Raw genomic sequence first — 23,648 nt, 5'->3', positions numbered from 1 at the left:
AAAAGAAATAGCAATACCTTAAGGTCAAGTGAACCTAATCCAGGTCAAGTATCTCTGCTCGGTCCGCCTGTATTACAAACAGGGCCACCCAGTGGCGTTTCTAAGGGGGAGCTAGGGGGACCCGGGCCACCCAGAATTTTTTTCGGCCCCTTAATTTGCTCCCCCCTTACTTTTCTAAGAGGATTTTTGGTTATTGGTTAGTGTTTCCACCCATATGCTTTATACGTAGCTTTTGAAATGACGTTTAATTTTAAAACAATTTGTTCTTACTTGTAACAGATTATTTTTGTTGCTTATAAACGTTGTTGTTGATGAAAAGGACAAGCGTTTGCTGCAAGACTTTCCTTGCCTCTTCTGCAGGTGTCTTTTGCTTGATTTAAATAATATGAATTGCTCGAGAATTTTCTCTAAACTGCTGCATGCATTAATTCTTCACTAAATTTGTTGAAACAAGAAGATTTAGATCACCTTTAAAGTAAGGCGTTATTTTATAAATACATGGTGTCCGTACACTACTATCCCAGGATCTTCTGAGATGGCCCCCCCCCCCCAGTTTTCTCAGGCTAGAATCGCCCCTGGGGCCACCAAGAGATTTTGAAGGGCCGATTTGACGAAGTTTTTGCGACCACGCCCTTAAGATAAGCTTGAATAGATTGCCGAATATTGTCGGCAACCATGTTCTTGTAACCATGTAAAACGTGGTATGCCTGAAAATCTTTTTTAAAGCATACTTTTGTTACGTTTGCTTAATTCAATTATTAAAACGGAATCATTACTTTACGAGGCTTCCCTCCTCCTGATTTCAAGCATCAATCGAGAGTCACTCATTCCGCTCTTCATGTAGTCTTTTACAATGCATAGAGAACTAAATGATCATTTTCAGATGCGATGCGAGGAAGTGCTCACTGGAGCGACATGATGTCATGCAGATACGCTGTAAAGATGCCGAAAAAGAAGGATCATAAACCAGCCACGGAAATGTTAATGTGGATGTTAGATGTGATTCCGACCTTCTCTAAACTGGATGAAGTCCATCAAGTGCCGACGGTATTGGGAAAGCAAAAACAGATTGGCTGCCGATGGGGGGGGGGGGGGGCTAACTATTATGTTGGGACCGTCACTCATATTTGATTGCAAACTGAAGAATCGATTGCTATGCCTTATTCAATCTTGATTTAAAAGTTCTAAATAATTGTAATCATTATGAACAAAATTTCCTGCTCTGTTTCATAAAAATGGCTCAGCTTCCTCCTCTTTATGGCCGACGGCATTCCTTTCCTTTCTAAAATTACCATGTGATCCTTAGTTACGTTGTCAGAAGAGGAAATTCCAACCCACCCCAAGATGCACTAATTTCTTCAATAAGACTTGAATGCTCCGTAAAACAAGACTTTTTTTCATCACTGCGTGCGCAACTCAATGAAAAAGCGACAAGGAGACGGTTACTATATCATTTAACCTTACTAAACATCTTTTACGAACCAATTGATCCTTACATTTCATAATTTTTGCGAAACAATTCTATAATATCACAATATTCGCCGAATGTGATTCTTAATCATAAAATAGCAGTTTTGTCTCAGCATTTGGAAGAAAGTGTGCCAGTCGCAACAGTTGTTGGTGCACTCTGGCTGTCTCGCAGAATGTGATTCTTGGAAACAGTGTATACGATGTTCGCGTTCATATTACTTTCCCTTCTTGACTGTCCAAACAACTCAACCAGCGCTTTTCTGAAACGTTTTTGCAACAGGCTGTAAATGAATGGATTCACGGCACTTTTCAAATAAACTGTCCACTTCATAGACACGAGGAACACCGGCGAGAGGCTGAACACCGAGTTGTTTTTGCCAACCAGTTCCATTACCCGCAGCACTGAGTACGGCAAATGGCAAATGAGAAACGCACCGATTACAAACGAGATCTTGATCGCCGTCCTCGCTTCTCGCTGTCGGAAAGTTTCTTTGCGAAGCTTTCGATGTTCAGGGGCAAAAACGGAAATGACCGCGACCGCTATTCGTCTAGAATGGGATCGCGCGACCCGAAAAACAAAAAAATAAGTTACTAAGATGATGACAAGCGATAGTCCTATATTCAGTACGATTGATGTCCACATGTAGGCCAAGAAATTTGTCCCAGTCTGCACAGAGGGGAAGCCGCAGTAGCTATAACGCATGTTTACAACAAACCAAGTCTTGCACGCAGGTACAATCGCAAAAACTGAGGCCTGGATCCAAACGTAAACAGTCATTTGTACTGCATGGGTCACAGTCATGCGAGCTCTGTATGCTAAAGGCCTCATCACTGCGGCCCAGCGGTCAAGAGAAATGACTGCAAGCGTCAGAATAGACGCGAAACTGAACAGCGTTCCAAAGAGTCCATTCACCTGGCATAGAGCATTAGAGTGTAACCATTTCTCGTATAATACGATTTGGAGGGAAAATGGCATAACAAAGACAAGGTTAAGCAAGTCGATGATGGCAAGATTTCCAATGAACACACTTGCAATATGCTGGCGTATGGCTTTGTTCCGGCAAACAACTATTAAGACAAGCAAGTTCATTATAGAGCCAGCCAGTATTATCACACTCAGCACAACCGCGAAACTTGTGCGGGCTATCACATTCATGCTACAGTTTGAATCAAACCCAGATCTGTTTAACTAAGATGCATATGTCGTCAGAATGAGGTCAGGATACACCGGCAACGGCCTGCGAAAGGAAAAAGTATTCTGTCATGCCTCTTTTTATTAGAAAAATTAAGCTTTTTGGAAAAACACAGTAACAATAAGTGATGTTCCTCAATTGTCCGTTCAAAGCTCACTTTTGAGATGAAAATAGTTGAATGTGTTTTCTAATAAAACTGATAGTATGTCTGCTTAGGAAGATTCTTGGCCAATTTAGGTTGCTGTCCTCTACAAGCAGCGAATATAAACCGAGTTGAGGTTTGTTTTGCTGTAACTATATAGAATATCAATGAAAGGTTCTCCAAAAAGACTGACCTTGAAAAATCAAAAAGGTCAAATACACAACGGAAACGCCAAACTGGAACGGCATTTCTTTATCTACTGATAAGTACATTACACAGGTTTTCATTTGTTCACTTAGCCTGGTGTCACTACCGTCAAGGTTCACAAAAAAAGCTCTTAATAATGAAAGACAGTGTTTTGTGTTATCTCAAACACTGAGTGTTAAGTGTTTGAGATAACACGTAACTTGTGATGCAATTTAGTGCATTCTCTATACAGAAATTCACTAACAGCGGCATAAAACTCCTTTTTAGCTTCAGATATCTGAATGTTTTATGAGAGGGTAATCGATAGTTGCACGATAAAAGGCCCTTGAATTGAACATCGAGAAATTCTTGCTTTTGGAAGCGCTTTGCAACAGCCCATCGTCGGTTTACAGATGCAACAGAAACTTCAAAACCGCAATAAATCTATTCTCTTTTAGCTTTATCTTTAAACTTGCAACTTCCATTGATTCTTCAATTCAGTTTATCTTTTCACCGACAAGTAAAGGCACGTTGAAAATCCCCAAAGCTTTTGAAAGGGTTTTTACTGAACATTAAGCATTAATCACAATCCCAATACATTAGCTGGACTAACAAAGGGCGAAAAGTTAATGTGCAAACGCAAGAACTACTGCTAAACAATGAATATGTGCTAATTGCACAAGAAAGTCATAAATCGGCTTGACTGATTGGCGTACCGGACAAAAACGCTATCATCAAAAAACCAACCAAATAACATCAATAACTACAAATAATTTTTGTCTTTTACCTCAAAACTGATCAGGAAAAATGCAGTAAACGATTATTAACTAAGAATTAAGAAAGCTTAGCAGCACAAGTGATTTTAAGAACGTTTGGTCACTGACCGCCAATCGGAAGACTTTCACTGCATGGCAAAGGCTTAAAAATTTGAATTCAAACGGGAATCTTATGAAAACTGAAATGCGAAGAAAGACCAAATACACAAAGACCGTTGAAGTTGTATGATTTAACGATTGAAAATTTTGATTTTATGTGGAGTAAATAGGAGGGGTTGCTACGCGGAGAGTAATGCAACGCATATGGTTTTCGAGATGAGAAAGTCTAAGAACACAACGAAAATGTCTAAAAACCCTGCAGCAGTGTAGTGCTATAAAATTAACAAGGGGGTCTCTTGACAAAATGTTTCGAAAAACAATAGCAAAAGTAGAAATTGCCAATTTTCAGCATCAGCAAGTGGGGCTCAGCCCCCTGAGCCCCCTGAGCCCCCTAGCACTACACCCCTGCCTTGTAGCTAAAGTCAAACCTACAGATGAGTAATCCAATAAAGTGCAAACCCAAGTATTATGAAAAACGTATCACAGTTGAAACACCAGAATGGATTAGACGAAATTTGTTTAATCATCGAAATATTCAAATCACACAATAGATAGTATGAATTGAAATCTTACAGCGAAATCACGTTTGCACAGTTCCTTGCAATCAATTATCATGTACGTAAGCTTTTATTAAGCTTGTCAGGACCGTTTAGACTCGGTTGAAGGACAGAGTTATGAGCTAAAGCAAAAATTCTACCGATTTCAATAACAGCACTTAAGAAACTCCATGCAGTTAATTCTTAAAACCCTTCCGATTCCTAGACAAAGGTTTTAATTAGCAATCTTTGGTTACTTCTCCTATAGCAGAAATTATTCTGTTATAAAGTTTATTAAGACTGTCAAAGCTTTATGGAAAACACAACAATGAGCAGCAAAAAAGAAAGAACACTTACCAGAACACGAACGTCTCAGGCAATGCCATTTCTACCCCAGAAAAGAAGAATTGCCTCCATCTACGAATAAAAATACCAGTTTCGATAAATCTATGCTCATATAAAGGCACAAGTATTTTTAATTAATTTTATCTAAAGCCGTCTTTTCAGTTGCAGGTAGTGCGCTTCCCGCATTCTGAATAGGGAATCATGTGGACAAATATTGACTGATACCGGGGGTTTTGCAACTCCGAGTCGCTAGCCCTGCTTCTGCGCAGTTGCTAGGTTAACATGTCTTCTTCAATAACACAACTGGCTTTGTAAATAAAGCAATCGATAAAATGCAGAAGTCAGAAAATAGGGTCTCCTCTGCTGCCTGCTGTTTTGTACAGAACCATTTTTTATATAGAACCATTCAGTTAAGTAATTGCTCTTAAAAAACCTAGGTATTCCTTTTACCCTATTGAAGAGTTTTTATTTGTCTTTCAAGCCCGTTTTAACAATCTAATTTTTCCCACATACTAAGTGATGCATATTAAAAAAAAGAAAACTTAAAATGAAAAGAACTGGGTTTTGAAAATGGGTTGCTTTCAAAAGGGCTTGTTACTCATCCACTTAGTAAATGAAAGCAATAGTATGCAGTATCAACATAAAATACTTAATTTTTTGCCTGCAAATGCATTGCACTAACTTTAGAAAATAAAAAGCAAATCAGTTGCCCAATCGAAAGCCAACCAATTCAAATTAAAACCAATCGAGCTAGTTTGATCAAGATAGAAAGGGATGGAGGCAAAGGAAATTAGCAAAAGATCCCCAATCTTCATATTCGAATTTCTTAAAAATTCTACTGTACTGTAATCAATACCAAAAAATTTTGCGAATCTACTTAAATAAGCACCAGGCGTCTTTAAAATCTCATTTATGCTTTTGAAAGAAAGCAAAACAACAGCAAGATTACTCACACTTCCACTAAATTCATCAATTTTGTCTTCTATTCTCACGTTATAAAACTATCATTACAAATACAGGACGGCAGGTTGCTTTAGTTTGCTGCCGTTTCCCCATGATGTTGCAGTAGGAGAGTGGCTTTTAAAGGGAATTTGGTAAACACTCGGTCATAAAGCGAGGGACGGATTGCACTGTCTCAACAGAACAGGTGCTTCATTGATGAAAAAGATCGATAAATAATCAAACTTTTATAGTTTCGTTCAGCTTTCAGGGTGTTTTTATAACTGAAAGAAAATATGACAGAATATCCTAATCGAGACGGTCTGTGTTTTGTTTCAAGGTCAATAAATGTTTTCAAATTTTGTCATAACTTATGACTATTAATGCCTCGTTATTGGAAACTATAATCACAAGGAACAATATCTTTTATACAGGTTCTACATCTTTCCAAGATTTAATTAATTCTTAAAGCTGCCCTCTGCGCTTTAATGAAGAACGAGCAACATGCACATTGACAAGTATTGTTATAAAAAGTCTATTGATATAAAATAAAAGTCTGTGACAAGTATAATGTATAAAATTGTGCGAGGATGGGCCCTCGTTGATTTTTGCGTGGAACTTTTCTCCGATTAAAACACAAGACATATAAGTTGATTTAGATGTAAAGAGTCAGTTATGATAAGAATTAGGGTAACTGTCATGAAAATCAGAATTTTAAGCATATAACTTAACGCTCTTCATTTCTTTTCTTGCATTGAGAAGTTTCAGCTGTTTCTTAGATAGTTCTGCTTCGTGGAAGAGACCGAGAAGCCATTTTGGCCGGTTGTCGTTTTAAGAAGCTTTTACCTTCTACTTTTTGGTTTAAGCCAATCTAGCTGGCGATGGGTCGAAGCATTCTGTTCAACTATATTTTGCGAAGCATACTTCAATTTGTTGCTCTTTTCCAAGACCAGATAACAAACTTCCAAAAAAACCATTAGTGGCTGAATCCGCCATTGAATCTCTGAACAGTGTAAGAGCAGTGGAAGATATCACCTTGAATCGGCCAAATTGCGAGTTTTAAAAAAGGTTTAACAACAAAACGAGGGCAGTACCACACTATTGTTGCAGAAAAATTTCGCAGCCAAGGGGTGTAATAATAGGAAACATGGAAAATTGTTATCTTAATTCTTGCTTAAACCGTGAATAGACAAAAATACTATTCTAAATGCACCATTGCTTATACAAAAGTCCCGTTCTTTGCTTTGCTTTCTTCAACACAGTTGGGGTGATCCCTGCTCAGCAGGAACAAAACTAGAGTCATTCGGCTTCCCTTTGATCAACAAAAACAGGACAAATTGTGATCCTTGGAGAGCATCAAGGATAAGATCTTTGGAAGCTTTTCATCCAAACAAACAAAAATACATCTATATTTAACTCCGACGTACCCTATCGTTCCTTTCTGCAATGTTGCAATATAACCTGTCCATGATCTAGGGCCTTTGGTTTTTGGATTCTCAATGAAGCACTTGGTAGAGGGTCTAAGGAAATAGGGGTGTAGGTCCGAAAAAAAACCTACCGCCCCCCCCCATACTGGACTGGAAAGCTGGCATGTCCGAGACAGAGTGTCAATTTTCATGGATAGACAAAATCCGCCATAAGGAAGCCTGGACACAAGCCTAGTTTACGGTATGAGGAAGTCCTCGATATATGGGTGGGGGAGGCGGGCAAAAGATTCTTAGTCTGGAAAAATATCTTGAATGGAAAATAACAGAACTCTCTTACTTCACTCTTATCACAGCCCTCCTCCAAGAAAGCTTTCTTTCCAATGTGCATGGTAAAAGAGACTCCCTTTCTGAAAGTAGGCTTCTGATTTCAAAACAGAAACAAGCGACAGCTTCTATATCAATTCTCGACTCAGAACAGTATTCATTGATGTGCCGTTAGAAACTTCACTGGTGCTTCAATTTACAACGTTTCACACTTAAAAACATATAAAACTGGAAATAACATACTCACTTTGGAATAATGACCGTCCCATCCAGTTTCCAATCAGAAAAGATGGCAATTGTCACTCAGGCGCTGCGTAAACAAATAAAAGACCGAACGATCGATCAGCTTCCTCAATAACAACAGGTGCAAGTTCAGATTCAATCACAAAACTCGCATTAATCTACCGAAAACCAAACATATTACTCCTGCATTCAAGTAACACCAGTCGAACAGTTTACATTTGATTAAGGCGTACATTAAATATCAAGCCACCGGATTCGTTAAATCAAGCGGCTTTCTTTTGACAAGATTTGCGACCAACGTCTTTCAAGTGCAAGAGAGGCATTACCCTTCTCATTTGCTACTTTCAGAGACATTGTGATAACAATTGAAGTGCGCAAAATTAACTTTCATCCTAGAGGACATTTTGAGCTTTGCAAAAAGTCAATCTACATACAATGTTTGAAAGTCGATTGAGCAGTATTCCGGCAACGTTGACTTGCCATATTTCAAACAGCAACAACGACATCTGCTTATAAATAAAATATTCCGTTCTTTGCAATAAACAAATCTCGTCTTTATTGAATTGTCAACAATTAGGAGTACGGTCATGTTTAGTTTAAGATAGGCAGTGTACATATTTGTTTTCATGAACACAAATGCAAGACAATATGGAACTGACAGAAGCACGCTTATTTGCTGCCCACATGGCTAAGAACCATAAGTCCCTTCAGCAACGAAGAACTCGTCAGGGAACTGCAAAACAACAACATGAGGGACCAATTGTATTTTCCATAATTTCACAGTTGACTCCGCTTAAAGTCACTCTGCTGACTCCGCTTAAAGTCACACAACTTGTTACACTCACAAAAAATTTAGACCAAAATATGCAAAACTACTCAATTTAGCTCCACTTACAGTTACACTTTGTTTACAGTCACAAATTTTCAAGCAACATTTTGGGTTCTCCAGGGGGGTGGGGGTACTTGTTCCTGTGTTTACTTTGAAAAGACAACCAATGTTCCCGTGTTCTCATTGAAAAATAAAAAACGTTCCATGTTCCCAATAGAAAGACCGTAGTGTTGCAAAGAGAGTAATAATTTCACGGTAAGGGAACACACATTTTTCACACAACAAACACTACCGCTATCTTTTCTGTAAGGAACTCTATTGTTCATGCCAGCCAGCTCTGTAACGAACTCTATGCCAGTCTAAGCTATTCGGAATTTTTTATTTTGTTCATGTGACATACCAATGGCGTCATTTTGAATATGAACATGTCGCCAGTGTTGAAATTTTTGCATTCAAAAAGGAGTATTAGGCTATGCTATGGGACTGGTGGAATTGAACCTCATCGAACGATTTCGCAAATATATTTTTACTTTGATTATAGTTGATCATTATTTGATCACGGTTTTCATCAGGAAATACAAAGATAACTTTGCTTGAAATTTAGTTGTATTGTCCCAGCAACTTTGATGTCCACATAACGGTCTTCCAACAGTACGCCAAAATTTGAGAGGGTTAGGCCTGTGCAACAGTTCGTTCAGAGGTAATCCTTACTGTAACGGACCAATGCCTAAACGTAATTATTTTATGATAAAATTCCTTCTGTATTTTCCATTTTTTTTTCATTTCATAGAGAAAAGTTGAAAGTCGGAGTTAAAGTCTTTGCTTTAGTTAAAGTCTTATCTTAACTCTCGTGACATTGAAGAGATTCTCCTTTGTAGTGAAAACAAAGCAACAATTGATTTTTTCGCAGTCAAAACTGATAAACCTTAGAGGTTTTCTTTTCATGGATTAAATGGGTCTAGAAGTGAATAATTCTTCCACGATAGATGTTCCAGTCCATTTCTGGACAAACCACCTCCCTATGACATTATCCGAGTAACAAAATGAGAAGCTTTGAAACATTGTAGAATGCATGCTGGGAAAGGTTCCTCTGTTGATCAATAAGCATTTTCTCAATACCAACGTCATTGCAGAAGATGATAAAATGATATAAAGTGGCATGATCTCAGTTATTCTTTCCTTTGCATAAATAGACCATTTAGATTTTAACTTCCACTTGAGTATGCCTCGACATCAATTCAAAGTTTACCTTGACCGGCGCAATATTATGGAGAAAAATTCTTGAATTGAAAATGAATTGAATGCATTTCTGAGAAGACCAGCGTTCAAAGAATTTCACCCGTTGTGTGCTTGGCTACACCCTTTCGCGAGCAAATATCCATAACACCTGGCATCAAAATTAAGTGCATAGTGTCCTTTGGTTCGTGGATTCCATGATAATTCCTTTTTTTTCATGATAATTCCTTTTTTTTCATGAGAATTCTTTTTTTGCACATGTTGTGACAAACTTTCAATGGAATAGTCTACCTGCGGGCTTGGTTCAGTTTTCTAGAGTTTCTTTAGTTCCGTCAATCTGAAGCACGAGCTAAAGTTGATGCAGATTTTGATGGGTGACCTATCCTGTGAATAACGAGACAAACTTCCAGATGTTTAGCAAAGATGGTCACGAAAAAACATGGTAAACAGCATTTTCTTACTTTGTTGTTGCTTAATTATTCAACAATCCTTGAGAAATATCCATTCGCATTGCACGATACTGTTTTCTATCCCCGTAACGACTGTGTCTTTGCAGATTCGCAGTGTCTGCTGATTTACGGACGACACATGCATGCTACAGACCAGAGAGCAAGAAACGAAAACGTTTCATTTTTAATAGCTCTTATGGTGGCTGTGCATGAATAATGCACTATTAATAAAATAATTGTTATTGTACGATCTCACGATAAAAATCACGACAATCTTTATCTTTATCTTCTTGATTTTGGTTTAAGCTGCCTCAGGCCATCGACACAAATCTGCCGCGAAAGTCTTTTTTTTTAGCGAAAGGAAGGGCTAGGCCGAGTGTGAATAGCTAATGAATTGAGGTGTAGGTAGATGTGTAGGATTATTTAGCATTTGAGATATATCAAAGATATAAGATATATAAGAGTAAATTATTTATTCAGCAAGGATAGATCCTGAGAGGTCTAAAAAGTACGTTATTTGATTGCAAATAATTGTCTTGGACATTTTCAAAAACTGTGGAATAGGAGTGGGAGACATATACGGTAAAGTTATTGCATCGCCAGAAAACTGAGCGAAAGTCTTTGCAGATGATAACAAAAGCAATACGACATGCTCTGGTATAATGTAAATGGTTCTACCCAATACGCATCACCCCGAAACTCCGCTTGCAAACGAGACTTCAACTCTGGCACCAAGTTTCTGATACAATGACAATGCTGATACGAATGTCGTGACGGTCGCTACGATAGGGATGTTCATGCTATTTAATATATGCATATTCCACGTGAGTCAGCTCATCTGGTCGCAACTACTTTTGACACTTTTTAATTACAGGGAAAGAAGAATGGAGAGAAGAATAAGAGAAACCATGTGACCTGAAGGGTGCCTAGTTGTTTTGGAATGGACTTGGGCAATATTTGGATTGCAGAAATACCATACGACCTGACGAATGAAAAAGAAAAATTTGAACATGGAAGCACAAGTAGACATAAGATCTGTGCAACGGTGCAAAAACCCTTCCGGCGTAAGGTAAATGAAAGCCCTATTCGATATATGAAACCTTGCAGTCAAGACAATGCAAATGCTTTTAGACTATCATCTTTCGTCAGGCATGCCCTTGAACATGGCCTGTCATCGAATACTTTTAACGAAAACGCTCTCACTGTTCCCAAAATTATCAAGGTGCTAGTTTAGTGGTGCACTGTGAGACTCAACTTGATAACCAACATCTTTGTCTTACAGACGAGGAACACACAGATAGATGTTTATTTCTTCCCACTCTTTTTCCCTGGATTATATAATACCATACCCTGGTACCCTTTTTACTGTCGCACCGGTTGTACACATAGGCGAAACAAGTTCAGGTTCAGCAGTTTTTAATGACATCAAAAATCAATTTGCAAAAGTCAGACATAGATCACAGCCTGAACAGCACGCTGGGCAGCTGGCCTCCTCCAAGTTTGCTGACCATTATTAAATTCCACAAAAAAGTCTCAGTATCTAATGAAAGAAAATGAAAAGCGAGACTTTTTCATTACTCATGCACCAAAACCTTCAAGTTATTTCCGATACTGTTAACTGTTAGCTAACGATAATCAAATATGAGAGACGAACGGCTGGGAAAAAGTTCTGGAAAAGTCAAGTGTTTGTGGAAAATGCCTTCCTCAAGTAGAGTTAAACAAACTGAATTTAGAGAAAGCAGTTCCTTTGACAAACGATAACCCGCATCTGCCACTGCAGCGTAGCGTGTGTGAATTTGTTTAAACAGACACTGTATATCTATATGAATACCACAATAGCATTTTATCTAAACTTTATAACGGCGTAAGGGGGAACGATTCAGTTCGAGAGTTAGTGTCAGGTCTTTGCATCGTATCACCTTATTCTCTAACACTCATTATTGAGGCCCAAAACCGTCGACAAGGAGTCTTTATGCCAACAAAGGAATGCTCGTTTTAAATGCCTTGAAGAGGAAATAATTATATATTTCAAGGAATGGATTATGGATAAAAAATCGATAACAAATGGTCAGTTTTCGCATTTACAAGTTTATGTATTCAAGAAACGAAAATAGACTGATCATAAAACGTAAAAACAACCCTAACAAATTCAAAGGTACAGCAATCCGATTATAATATACTATTGTCGTAAAACAACCAACGTTATAAGATGGCCTTGATACTTTAAGATAAATCAGTGATTAAATGTTTTCAGAAACATAAATAGTAGGCGTATTTTAAAGCAATAACTGCACTGAAGTTAGCTCATTTTCTGAGGATATGGTTCCAGTTTTACTTTCGATGTAGGTACCACCGTCATATCAAGGCATTTCAACCCACTTTGAAGAGCAGATGGTTTATCAAAGACCCTGGCTTATCGCGTTCTGAAGGGTACTTCTTGCTCAAAGTAACATTTTAAAATGGAATGGGGAGTCGTTTAAACTATCTTTGCCAAACAAACAGGAACATTTCAGAAAAGCCAAGGCCTTGTATCACACCTCAGGCTACAAGTCTGTCACTGATGGAGCTATTTTCAAGGTATATACCAGCGTTTTAACCAGGACAATTACCTGCGCAAATAACTGTCCAACGAATTCTGGAACTTGACTACAGACATTCTTAAGACATTTTTTTACCTAGTATCTGACTCTGTTCTATTTGAACTCTCGTATAAATATTCATAAGTACACTGTCTTGATTCAAGAACAGATAATTGTTATTTTGATTATTATGCATACTTAGCTATATGTGTCCAGCGAGAAGTTGGTCTAAAATCGTGTATCTTTATCGCTGCAATACTTCAATAGAACCATCATCTTTGCCAAAAATGACAGTGTCTGCCATGCCAATGAATAAGCCAGTTTCCACTACACCTGAAGAAACAGAAGAAAACTCAGCGAATCAAAGTAGGTAGGTTCTAAATAATTTGAAAGGAAAAAGTCTAAAACCTTGTGCCAGTGATTCACAACAGATGACTGTAATGACTATTTAAAAATCAAAATTTCAGAGTGCTTACATATAAAGATACCACACAGCAGTTTTCAACAGTATGGAGTTGATTTTTACCTGGTATCATTTTAATATCTCTGTTCAGTTGGGACCAATCTTCAATCTAGCAAGATGAATTTATAAATATATTAATGACACGTAAATCGGTTGCCATTAAACGTTACCAAATATGAACTTTGATTTCACACAACGAAATCATACAAATCTTCCCTCGGTACACTTACTAGGAATATTCAACCTCGACTTTTGCTGAAAAACTATCTAGATATAAATAGAAATTGGGTGGCTACATCATGCAAAAAGACCTTTCTCTCTTGGGGCGTGGAGGAAAACTATCTAACAAAAAATATTGCATGAAATAAATCAACAAGAAACAGACAAAGGTTTTTATCAGAAACAATTAAAAATTGCAAGGGAATTCTATCCCTCGCAGTAACAACACAAAATATAATTTATTTTTATTCATTATTTTAGCGCGTAACTTCGGTAATCTTACTGGTAATGGGGCTTTGTTAATGTTAACGCTTCAATTACGCCTTTATACAGAATCTGCTCGCATGTATTTGGTCTAGGTATGGCACGGAATAGGAAAGAAGGTAAAATCTAATATCGTGTCATTTTTATTTTCCTGATAAAGGTTAAGAGAGGATACCCCAAAAAAATTTCTAAAAAATGGTACAGAGGATGCGAAGAATGTCTGCAAAGAATAAAAGAGGATGTCAGGAAAAAGTACATAGAAGTTCAATGCCACAACTGCTTGACCACAATTATAATTATATAAAAAGTTTTGGTGAAAAAATTCTGCCAGATCTGTAATTTCCTATATCACGATATTTTATACTTCGATGGGTTACATATAAACAGTATATTTAAAGTTATAAATACTATAGACGAGCTTGACGATTTTTCTCACCTCACCAAATTGAAAATCTATGATGAAATTCCCATTATCAGTCACCAGTGGACCCTGCATAAATAAACCATTGTAAAACATTACTTGAAAAACGGTAACTGTATAGAAATGACGACCTGCTACGTTTCGTATATTCAAATCAGAGTACTAATTAATACCGTCTACTGGCCTACTATCACAGAATTAACTATCACACTATCTAAGTGAAGTTGAGGATTTTTGGAAGAATATAAACGCAGATCGTCACGAAAAGAAACCAATGCAAATCAAAATCCAAAGTTTGCTGTCTTTTACAAAGAAAAATCAACAAAATACAAAATTTACAGTTTCTTAATCTTGCTTACTACTAAAGTTTTTTACACTTTTGGCCATCCTAGTATAGTACTAGCTTCTAATAAATAAGTTTAATCTAAAAAAGTGTACACCATTTCAACTTACGGGATCATTTTGAGAATACTGTAAACTAAAATGTTTCACTTTAGAGTCGGATTGAAGACCACAATTCGAGTCCATCTGCAATGTTTGTGCTCGGGATATTGAATCTTTAAAATATTAAGCGGAAATTTCATAAGGGATTTGACCGTGTTTAGAGATTGAGGGTGAAAGGTTTTCATGGAACGACTTTCGTGGTCTAGTCCCTTGTAAGTTCTCAAACAATATATTGCCATAAGATCCACAAAACAAGTAGAAACAAAAAAAAAGTGTTTCCATGCAAAAAGAATCGTAGTTATATGTCCAATATGAGGCCATATGTTGAACTGGTGTATTACGATAATGATAAAGCAATTCTTTGGCAAGGTTAGGACTTTCGATAAGGCCAAATAATGAAGAAAGTGAAGGTGACATCTGCTGGAGAGGAATTTCGATTTGGAACTTACTGCTTTGGCTTTGGCCATTCTCAGTGATGGTGTTAACCTCATCGACTTGAGTTTGTTAAGAACGGGTTGATATGCCATGGGAACCACTTCCAAAGGCACACCCTTTGTCCACTTTAGAAGAAAATTAGAGAAAATGATACATTTATGAGACAAAAAGAGACAATGATTCGTTGCTTCAAAAGTGAAACACATTGCCTTGGACGACTGTACAAGGCTCACAAATTGGGCTGTATGTAGAACCTAAAGACTATCGACCGTGAAGAGCCTAAATCCATGCTGCTCTAAAGTATGATAATACTCTTTTTTGTAATCGTAAATTTTTCATCCATAAAAACGTTGATGGTGTAGCTGTAATTCACCGAATTCGATGTAACACGTTGGTTAAATTTTGGTGAGGTGAGGTATGCTGTGAATCGCAGCCCAAACGCCAAAGGAAAACGATTATTGAATTGGAGGTTTTTTGTAGTTTTCGGTGGCAACCAAACGATCATGTGGGACGAAATCGCAGTGGAACAGATGAAGAAAAACTAAAAAGGTGTAATATGTTTTAAATAATACAAATTCATCAAACCTTAATGCAAACATTCGTCAAGGTACATATGACATACGATTTGAGCAACTATATCCCTGTTAAAATATTTATTTACCTTTCAATATAATCAGGCAAAATCATCCTTTTAGTTTCAAAAGAATTTCCATGGTATCATTTCTTAAACGAAACAAACTTTACCTTTTGGCCAAATTTTTCCGACTTCTTTCTGTCAAAAAAACATAAATATTTACAAAAACAGGTGCTGCTATTGTTTAGAATGGAACAAAAAAGTCAACAAAACTTCCGATGCATAAGAGTTTTGATTTCAATCTGACTTTTGTCATTATACTGAGAATACAAAATTATTTAAACACTGAGCTTTGAGTTAGGTGCAAGAAAAATATCACTTGCATGAAAATAATAAAATGCACAAAAAATAAAGAAAATACCTATTGTCGGCTATGACAACAAACTTCTTGGCACACGATGCAACAATTTTTTCCTGCGTCAAGCAGCCACTAAAAATAGAAATACCAAGAGTTCAAAATAAAAGCATTCAGCATTGTATCAAGCATTGTATCCAGCATTGTATCGTCTACATGAGCTCGCAAGAATAGAAGTTTAGAAAACGTCATCCAGATCGATTTGAACATAACATTTTACACAATTATTCATTAATACATTTATCAATAACCCACTGTAACTGTTTCATCTACTGTAAAAAAATTATCAGTGACATTACAAAAAACGTTGTTATCCGCAAACTACCAAAATTTCGAAGTATCGTGGAAATATACAAAGAACTTTTCACAGATTCAAACCAAGTTCTATTAAATACAGTTGCCACATCTTGTACACAATGAAGCCAGTGTTGTTAACCAAAATAGTACAACTTCAAATGTTCAATTTTCTTTAGCCAATGTCCTTACCCACCACCTTTAATGCAGTTTAGCATCGCATCGACCTCATCTGCTCCATCAATTGCGAGATCAAGCTGCAACAGACCAATTTAAAATATTCTAATAACTTAAAAGTATTGACAGACAACTCGCAGAAGACTATTTTAAAGGAATAAAAGCTGGCCCCGATGATTTGCCAAGTGCCTGCCATTTGGATGAACGATGAAATGTTCAAATACAAAGACATTAATTTCTGGTTGACAAAAATAAAACATGGCAGTATTTTAAAAAAGAAACTTTTTAATCAAATCGAAGCTGATTTATTACGGTTGAAGATCTCTCGTACATAAAAATATTTGGTCTTTTGGGTCATTTTAGGTCAAACGTTTGCCACTTTTTCTAAAGAAATTGCAAGTTTACACTCTAAGCGAAAAGTAATTTTTTAAACTTGTTTACTACAGTAGGTTCTCGCATAAAAGAAACCACTTTTTAAATTGAGGCCTCAGAACGTCTTTTATTTTAAGATACCTTTTTATAATCAGGGTTAGAGTTTCTTACACATTTTTTAAATAAGCAACTAAGCTTTAAGTGATGAACCGTGTTTGGTTCTGCTAAATTATGTTATTTATTATTGAAAGAAGCACAAAATAATTTATTTCCTCTGCAAAAGGTGTTTTAAATTTCTTATAAATGTGCACCTTATAAGTATAAAGTAGTTTTTAGGATACGGTGAGATACACTGTGGAGACAAGAGGTAGCATACAGTTGCTTATTGAAAAAAAGATTCAATGAACTGTTACAGTATTTTTCGGCACAGTACTTGTTTAAAAAAAAATCTTCAGTTTTAATAATTTTAATTCTGTTTGAGAACACTACATTGCATTAGAAAATTTAGCGGATTATTTTTTGGCATACAGGAAAAAAGTATGATGGATCTGAAAATAAGAAACAATTCAATTTCAGACCTAAAATTGTTTCTTATGAAAGGAGCCCTTTGGAAAGAATTTGAGGCTGGTTACTTATACAAGGGGGTTTCTTATATGCGGGAACCTACTGTATCACGACATCATTTAGAAAAACGTAAAAAAAGAATTTTTACACATCCTTCACTTACGAATTACAAAGGCCTATAGTGTGAATATTATGTGGCCCTTTGCTGGGTAGCAATGTGGCAATCCCAGGTCCTTTGCTTGACAAAATCAATTGGCTTACGGGTCCATAAAAATTCGAAACTAAGGTTGTAGTAATATTATACTTTCTTTCATTTGAAGTAGCCATAGAAAGGCTATAAAAACACAATACATTAGAACATTAACAAAAATTGTGGCTAAGATTCGCGGCGTCCTTTCCAACATTTAATTTTATTGATACGACCGGTGCTGAATTGCAATGGAACGTGTTAACGAGCACATAAATTTTTTTTTTCTTTTTTTTTCCTCATCAATGATTCAACATTTGGCGCTGTTTACATACCGAAAGGCCGCCGGTTCACACATGTTTAGAACAAAACTTGAAAAACTTGAATCTTATTTCGAGCACATAAATCGCATAGGTTTGCATCTGTTCGGCTCGCATCTTTTCAGATTGCATCTGTCTCTTAGAGAGATAATCATATTGCGTATATGAAGAGGAAATGGTTATTAATATATCTGAATCACATCCAAAGCAGATAGGGTATGAAATGCATTTCGTCTTCTAGATCATTTTTAGCAGCATTTACAAAATCAAATGCTTGTTTCAAGTACCTCATGCCGACCGGTTTAAACTTTCATTCGGTGATCTGATAAGCAAAGTTTCGTTTTGCTGTTCTTTTTGCTGTTCTGGGAGATAATTCTAAATCAAATAGCCTTTTTTCGGTTATATATTGATGACCGTTTGGATATTGTAAAAACGCGGAAGCTAAAATGGTTTGGGCACGTGACCAGGAAAAAAGAAGCCATCTGGAAGTCAATTATGCACGGGCAAGTAGAAGGTAGCAGAAAAGTAGAAAGACCCAAGAGAATTTGGAGCGATGATATTAGACAATGGACTGATCTTGGCTTAATGGAAGCACTGTGAAAAACTGAAGACAGAATGAGATGGTAGACGGATGTTTATACATGGGTGCACCAACGACGATATCCAAGCAAAACCAAGTTAATTTGAAAAGAGGATATTTTTCTATTCATAGCCCCTTTTCCATCGACAGGTTTCTTGTCAGTTTAATCCGATACCCACTATACGCTATATTAAATGATAAACCAGTGGTACACCATCACATTTGGTACTGAATTTGAGATAAACAGAATTGTCCTATCAAATATTTTTTAAGCTGCAGAAGACAACAATCCTTCTCCATAATATAATTGGTAGATTTTATCATCTTCTGTTCAAGATGCACGAGACTATCTTTCCTACTCATTCACCAAAAAGGTGTTAAAATTAAAGTAATGATGGAACCATCAGTACGTTAACTTTCCTCTACAATTCGCAAACTGAGTCACCAACCATTACTATAAAACAACACAAAGACAGTGATCAGTACTTTCATTCTGATGTACTTCACCACTGGCAACACCAGCCACAAGGCTATGAAGGGGGGGGGAGGGGTTGGCAAAACAAAACTTTTCAAGCCATGCCCTTTTTACCACCAGAAAACGCCCTTTTACCAACAGGGAAGGTCAATTTTACCTGAAAGGAATGCCCATGACTAACTTTTGGTTATGTAAAGGCAGTTTCAAAATCATTGGATTACATAACAAAAAACATATTGCCAAAATTAAATATTATCCCTCCCGGAACATTTTCTCATAAAATTTACACAAAACACAAAATTAATCCTGTCAAGAACTGGGGGATGGTGGGATGGATGTGTGGCTCTGTGTCAGACCAGTCTGGTCTGTATCCAGTAGATCCAGCAGAGTAAGCAAGTTGGCACTGCTGGTCTTTCAGCAATCCTTAAAAGTAATTTCCTACCAGCAGTCACATATGAAGATTTTCTTTGCATGATATCATTACCTGTACATTATCTCTTCAGTAAGTGTTCACAAGCAAATTATATTTTCAACAATAGAGCAGCATCTGGTTTAAGCCATATTTGAATTTCTCATCACATTTACCAGCATCAAGAATCAATTGCTAGCAACAAGCAGAATAAATAAGCAGAATAAATAAGCAGAGTCAATAGGCAGAATTTAAGCAACGCGTAGTTGTCATTTATGAAGCTATATACCATACCTCGGGGGACCTGTCAAGGTCACTCAGTGTTAAGCCAGCTTCAGTGATTAGCTGTCTAGCCTAAATAAAAAGGAATCAACAAAGAGTAGATTTACACAATATAAAGGAATAAATATTTGCAAAATATTTTTCATACAAGATTTTGCACACATTTCATGATGGCTTTTTGAGAGAACTATAAAAATTGTGTGAGGAATAGACTAAATTTGAGCTTCACAAAAAATGCAAAAAAGACTAAAAAGCATGCCTTATATGGCTTGATAGTTTCGACACAATATAACTTGAGAGGGTATTGCAAAGAAAAAAATTTAAACTTTTGTGAGAGCACATCAAAGTGTTGTCCATTAGAAACGCAAAAATATAGTCTTCTTAATTTGCAACTGCAAAAATATACTCCATGAACATTGAATTTGTATCTCTGGGCATGACAAGTATGCAAATAGCAATCACAGGAACAAGCTGTCACTGAAGCTTAAATTGATTGACTGATTGATGATTAACCATGATTGACTAGGAACATTTACCTGAAATGAGGTAGGTACACATTCAACTGTCAGTCCTTCTAGTTTCACTTTTTCAGCTAAAAAAATTAAGAGCAGAGAGAAGTGAGACAATTGTCAGTTTGAACAGAAAAAGTTTAATTTGAAAAGGTTTCTCAGATTAGAAATGAAATAATAAACAACTTTTTTACGACCCATGAGCACAGCATGTTTTCACATGGGTATGATGCCCCAAAGATGATCAACAAACAACATAAAAAAGAGACATCTCATTTTCAACGACTTGAGATAAATTATTGTATCAACAGAATTACAGATAAATTAAATTTTGTTTAAACATGAATACCTATGCGCTCTACAGCAAATACAATCGTTGAACCACTTCCAATACCAATTTTCTGATTATTCTGCAAAAGAAAGTTGTTGTTGTTGATACATAAAGTTGTTGTTGATCCATAAATTGAAACTGTCAATCTTATAATAGCCACAACTGAGACAAACAAAAAGGTTGTTTAGGGACCTTGTGAAACATCAAGACTCTATATTCTGCCAATAATGTTTTTTTAGAACCAGCAGAAGCCAAGGCACATTTTTTCAGGCACCTGCCTCTCAAAAAGTAGCAATATTGCTTGCCTCTGCAATTGCATTTTGTAAAGATTTTTTTCTATCAGAAACTTTATCTTGTTGCCCTGGGAATCATCTTTTAATTGCAGCATTCACCAATTAGGTAATTGCATGTCACAATATGCATGTTAAACAATAGAAACCTATCTGTGCCAGTTGGGTGTGATGAAAACCACTCCAAATCTGTGTTGCCATTGTTATCATAATGAAGTAATTTTTAGATTAAAAACAAGACAATAGTCTAGCTACGCTCTGTGTATAACTATTAGGAATTTATGTTTGGATGAAAATAATTCTAAGCTTCTTTGATGGGTGTCTATAACACTTGAAAGACAAAAGCTACATAATACTTTGGTACCGGAAAACTCAAAAATCATGTGGAAAAGCTGTAGCATAAATAGTACTATGAAAAATTTTGCTTTGAGACACACAATCAGCCATGCACTTGCTAAAATCTTTACGAGGAGGCCTGGTCAAAGTCAAAATAATATCTTCTCACAAGCATGCAGGCAAATTCAAAATATTGCAAAAGTCAAATAATTCATTACTTGGACAAAAATGAGGGTGCAAACATCCACAGGCATGGCACAGGTAGTTGTTTTCTATCAGGGGTGGCTGCGAGAGTTTTTAAAGTGCCATTAGAGAAAATTGTGGCATCAGAATGAGGCTGTCGCTGTTTTTATTTTCAACCATACCTTCTTCAATGGTTGTTTTCAACACTGCACTTGATTTTCTTGGCCACAAGTCAAAGATGCCTTTCCATTCTCTATTTTAACACTCTCTATCTCATAATCATAAAGAGAAAAGCAAAAAATCAGGGGGCCTATGGCCTCGATCAGAGGTATATATAAGCTCCAGGGCAACATGGCCCATTGTCAGACTTATAGTTTTGATTTCGACACTAATCCCAAAAAGATTGTAAAGTTGCAACATGTTTTTTAGTTCCAAATAAAATTCAGAGACATTTTTTCAAATTTTTACTAACTGATCTTCGACCTCATTGTAATACATCTACAGTTCCAAAGTCATGTCTACTCATTCAGTCTTTCAATTACGACTGTAGGCTTTGGCTTGAGGCATGCAGATAAATACCATCAGCTTACAGTGAAAAGGCCCTCTGTTCGGAGGAATCTTGCTATTAGAAGTGACCTGGCCAATAGCAAGTCTGCATATATGGGGTCTTTTACAACAGCATGATTGGCCACTTTATGTCACACAAGGAGACACAAAAAGAAAGTTGCTATTAGGATTAACAAACCTATTTAGCAAAATTTCAGGGCTGTGGCTGTAGTATTTGTTTGCAGCTGTCAGATGGATGCATCACAATAAGTGTCGCGACAGGCATACTTGAGAGGCTTTTTTTTGAAAGGATCAAATCAGTTCAAGAGTGGTGGCTTCTGCTCACTGTACCATGGCCATATCATGCCATATCATTGCAAAATGGCATGAAAACAGTTGGGTATCCAAATGAACTGTTTTCGTTGATGATTTTCAAGTGCTTATTTCATTTTAAAGACATATGACCAGTAGATAGATTATGAGAGCCTTTGCTGAAAAAATTTGCTAATAGACTAATAACGTTAATAACGCTCCCAGCCACCCCTGTTTATTATACTACACTGAGCCTTTTCAATTCTAAGACATCAAGCAATGCACCAGACCAGTGTTTCCACGCAATGTTATAAGCAAGTCATTTGCAGATTTTGCACAAAATCTAGTTCAGTATTGAATTTGAAAATTTTTCTTTTAAGTCAAACAAGCAAACATTTAGAGCAAACATCAAGTTAAAGTCAAGGCTAAAATTGTTGTGTAATTGATTCAACCGCAGGCTGCCTCACCTCAACATACATATCTACGGCACCAAAACCCGCCGATTTCTTAGGCCCGTCCATAACAGCAGTGCGAAGAAAAACTACTTTCGTTTGCTCCCTAATGAACAATGCAACTGGAGAGATCTTCTCCTTTATAACATCTACTATTCTTAGGCCAAGAAGCGAGCCAATACCAGCATACATCAGCAAAAGAAGGAATTATCTTCCAAACACAAATTGCGGTGTGGTGTGCACTGCAAAAGGTCAACGATAGTGACCATATAATGCCAAATGAAAGTGAAAACGAGGCAAGCAATGACTTCTTCCTTTCTTTCTACGAAATCTAACTTCTTCCTTTCTTCAATTCTACTTCTTCAGATCAAGTTCTCCATTCGACTCTATCTTCCATCAGTCCTGGCAAATCTTCTTCAAGGCATCCGGCATCATATGCAAGTTGGTCAATGTACGTTTTTGCTGTGTGGCCTCTTTGAGACTGTCTTTGAGAAGCGGTCTCCAAAGCAAGACATCGCTGACTACCTCTTCTTTACTGCGCCAAGCATGTCCAGCGAAGCGGAGTCTTCTTTCTCGTTGTTCCATTGACACTTTTGGAATGTCTCCATACAGCTGGGCTAGTGTTGGGTGGGTTTCCCAATCTATGTTTAGGATGGCCCGAAGCATTCTAGTGTATGGAGTTAATAGTTAATAGAAAGTTTAATCGAATCGCTTCAAGTCATCTGATAAGCTAGATTTCCAGATGCAACTTAGCTTTCCCTTTTCCTGAGTTTTATGTCTTTTTCAGTAGATTTAACAAGACTGCCGAGGTATACAAAATCATTAACAGGCTTGATTAAACTGCCATCTAAGGAATGGATTCTTGACATTGGTGGTGAAGGTGAGACCGATTGTCTTCGACAGTGCTTCCAAACATTTTAGCAGTTTTCCAGCCACTGTCTTTGAATCTGAGAGAATCTGAGGGTGAGATCATCAACGTAATCGACATGAGTAAAGTATTTGGCGGGATATCTTGACCAAG

At 36.9% G+C, this 23,648-nt stretch overlaps 2 protein-coding genes across 6 annotated transcripts; both read right to left on the bottom strand.

The window, feature by feature from the left end:
- Positions 1-1,375: 1,375 nt before the first annotated feature.
- On the bottom strand, positions 1,376-12,108 carry LOC135696326 (G protein-coupled receptor 26). Of its 4 annotated transcripts, none has more exons than XM_089112380.1 (3): positions 7,681-12,108; positions 4,760-4,819; positions 1,376-2,708 (listed from the first exon to the last, which is right to left on the bottom strand). In XM_089112380.1, the coding sequence occupies exon 3, from the start codon at positions 2,624-2,626 to the stop codon at positions 1,580-1,582; it is 1,047 nt and encodes a 348-aa protein (XP_088968506.1). In that variant the 5' UTR covers positions 2,627-2,708; positions 4,760-4,819; positions 7,681-12,108; the 3' UTR covers positions 1,376-1,579. The 4 variants fall into 4 exon arrangements, with proteins under 4 accessions (XP_088968506.1, XP_065071767.2, XP_088968507.1 ...); XM_065215695.2 differs by having other exon boundaries at positions 7,685-12,108; XM_089112381.1 differs by lacking the exon at positions 7,681-12,108 and adding an exon at positions 7,451-7,664.
- A 234-nt stretch (positions 12,109-12,342) lies between these two features.
- Positions 12,343-23,174, bottom strand: LOC135696167 (ribose-5-phosphate isomerase-like). Of its 2 annotated transcripts, XM_065215455.2 has the most exons (11): positions 22,643-22,988; positions 20,527-20,587; positions 20,205-20,260; positions 19,681-19,740; positions 16,495-16,559; positions 16,015-16,083; positions 15,764-15,791; positions 15,034-15,144; positions 14,156-14,209; positions 13,300-13,345; positions 12,343-13,106 (listed from the first exon to the last, which is right to left on the bottom strand). In XM_065215455.2, exons 1-11 carry the CDS (start codon positions 22,817-22,819, stop codon positions 13,018-13,020), a joined length of 816 nt encoding a protein of 271 aa, XP_065071527.1. In that variant the 5' UTR covers positions 22,820-22,988; the 3' UTR covers positions 12,343-13,017. The 2 variants fall into 2 exon arrangements, with proteins under 2 accessions (XP_065071527.1, XP_065071530.1); XM_065215458.2 differs by lacking the exons at positions 12,343-13,106; positions 13,300-13,345; positions 14,156-14,209 and adding an exon at positions 14,228-14,697 and having other exon boundaries at positions 22,643-23,174.
- Between the last annotated feature and the right edge of the window lie 474 nt (positions 23,175-23,648).

This window comes from Rhopilema esculentum, chromosome 14, assembly GCF_057945365.1.
Source record: "Rhopilema esculentum isolate cy_ngs chromosome 14, ASM5794536v1, whole genome shotgun sequence".
Taxonomy (NCBI): domain Eukaryota; kingdom Metazoa; phylum Cnidaria; class Scyphozoa; order Rhizostomeae; family Rhizostomatidae; genus Rhopilema; species Rhopilema esculentum.
This window is presented reverse-complemented; position numbering and strand designations above follow the sequence as displayed.

What these genes read in the sequence shown, in the direction of transcription:
- LOC135696326 (XM_089112380.1), bottom strand. Translation starts at nt 2,626, where the DNA reads ATGAATGTGATAGCCCGCACAAGTTTCGCGGTTGTGCTGAGTGTGATA.
- LOC135696167 (XM_065215455.2), bottom strand. Translation starts at nt 22,819, where the DNA reads ATGTATGCTGGTATTGGCTCGCTTCTTGGCCTAAGAATAGTAGATGTT. An exon ending in GTGTACCTACCTCATTTCAG is followed by an intron (nt 19,741 to 20,204) that starts GTAAATGTTCCT and finishes CTTTTTATTTAG; the next exon opens with GCTAGACAGCTAATCACTGA. An exon ending in GAATGGCCAAAGCCAAAGCA is followed by an intron (nt 14,210 to 15,033) that starts GTAAGTTCCAAA and finishes TTATTTATGCAG; the next exon opens with GGTCCACTGGTGACTGATAA.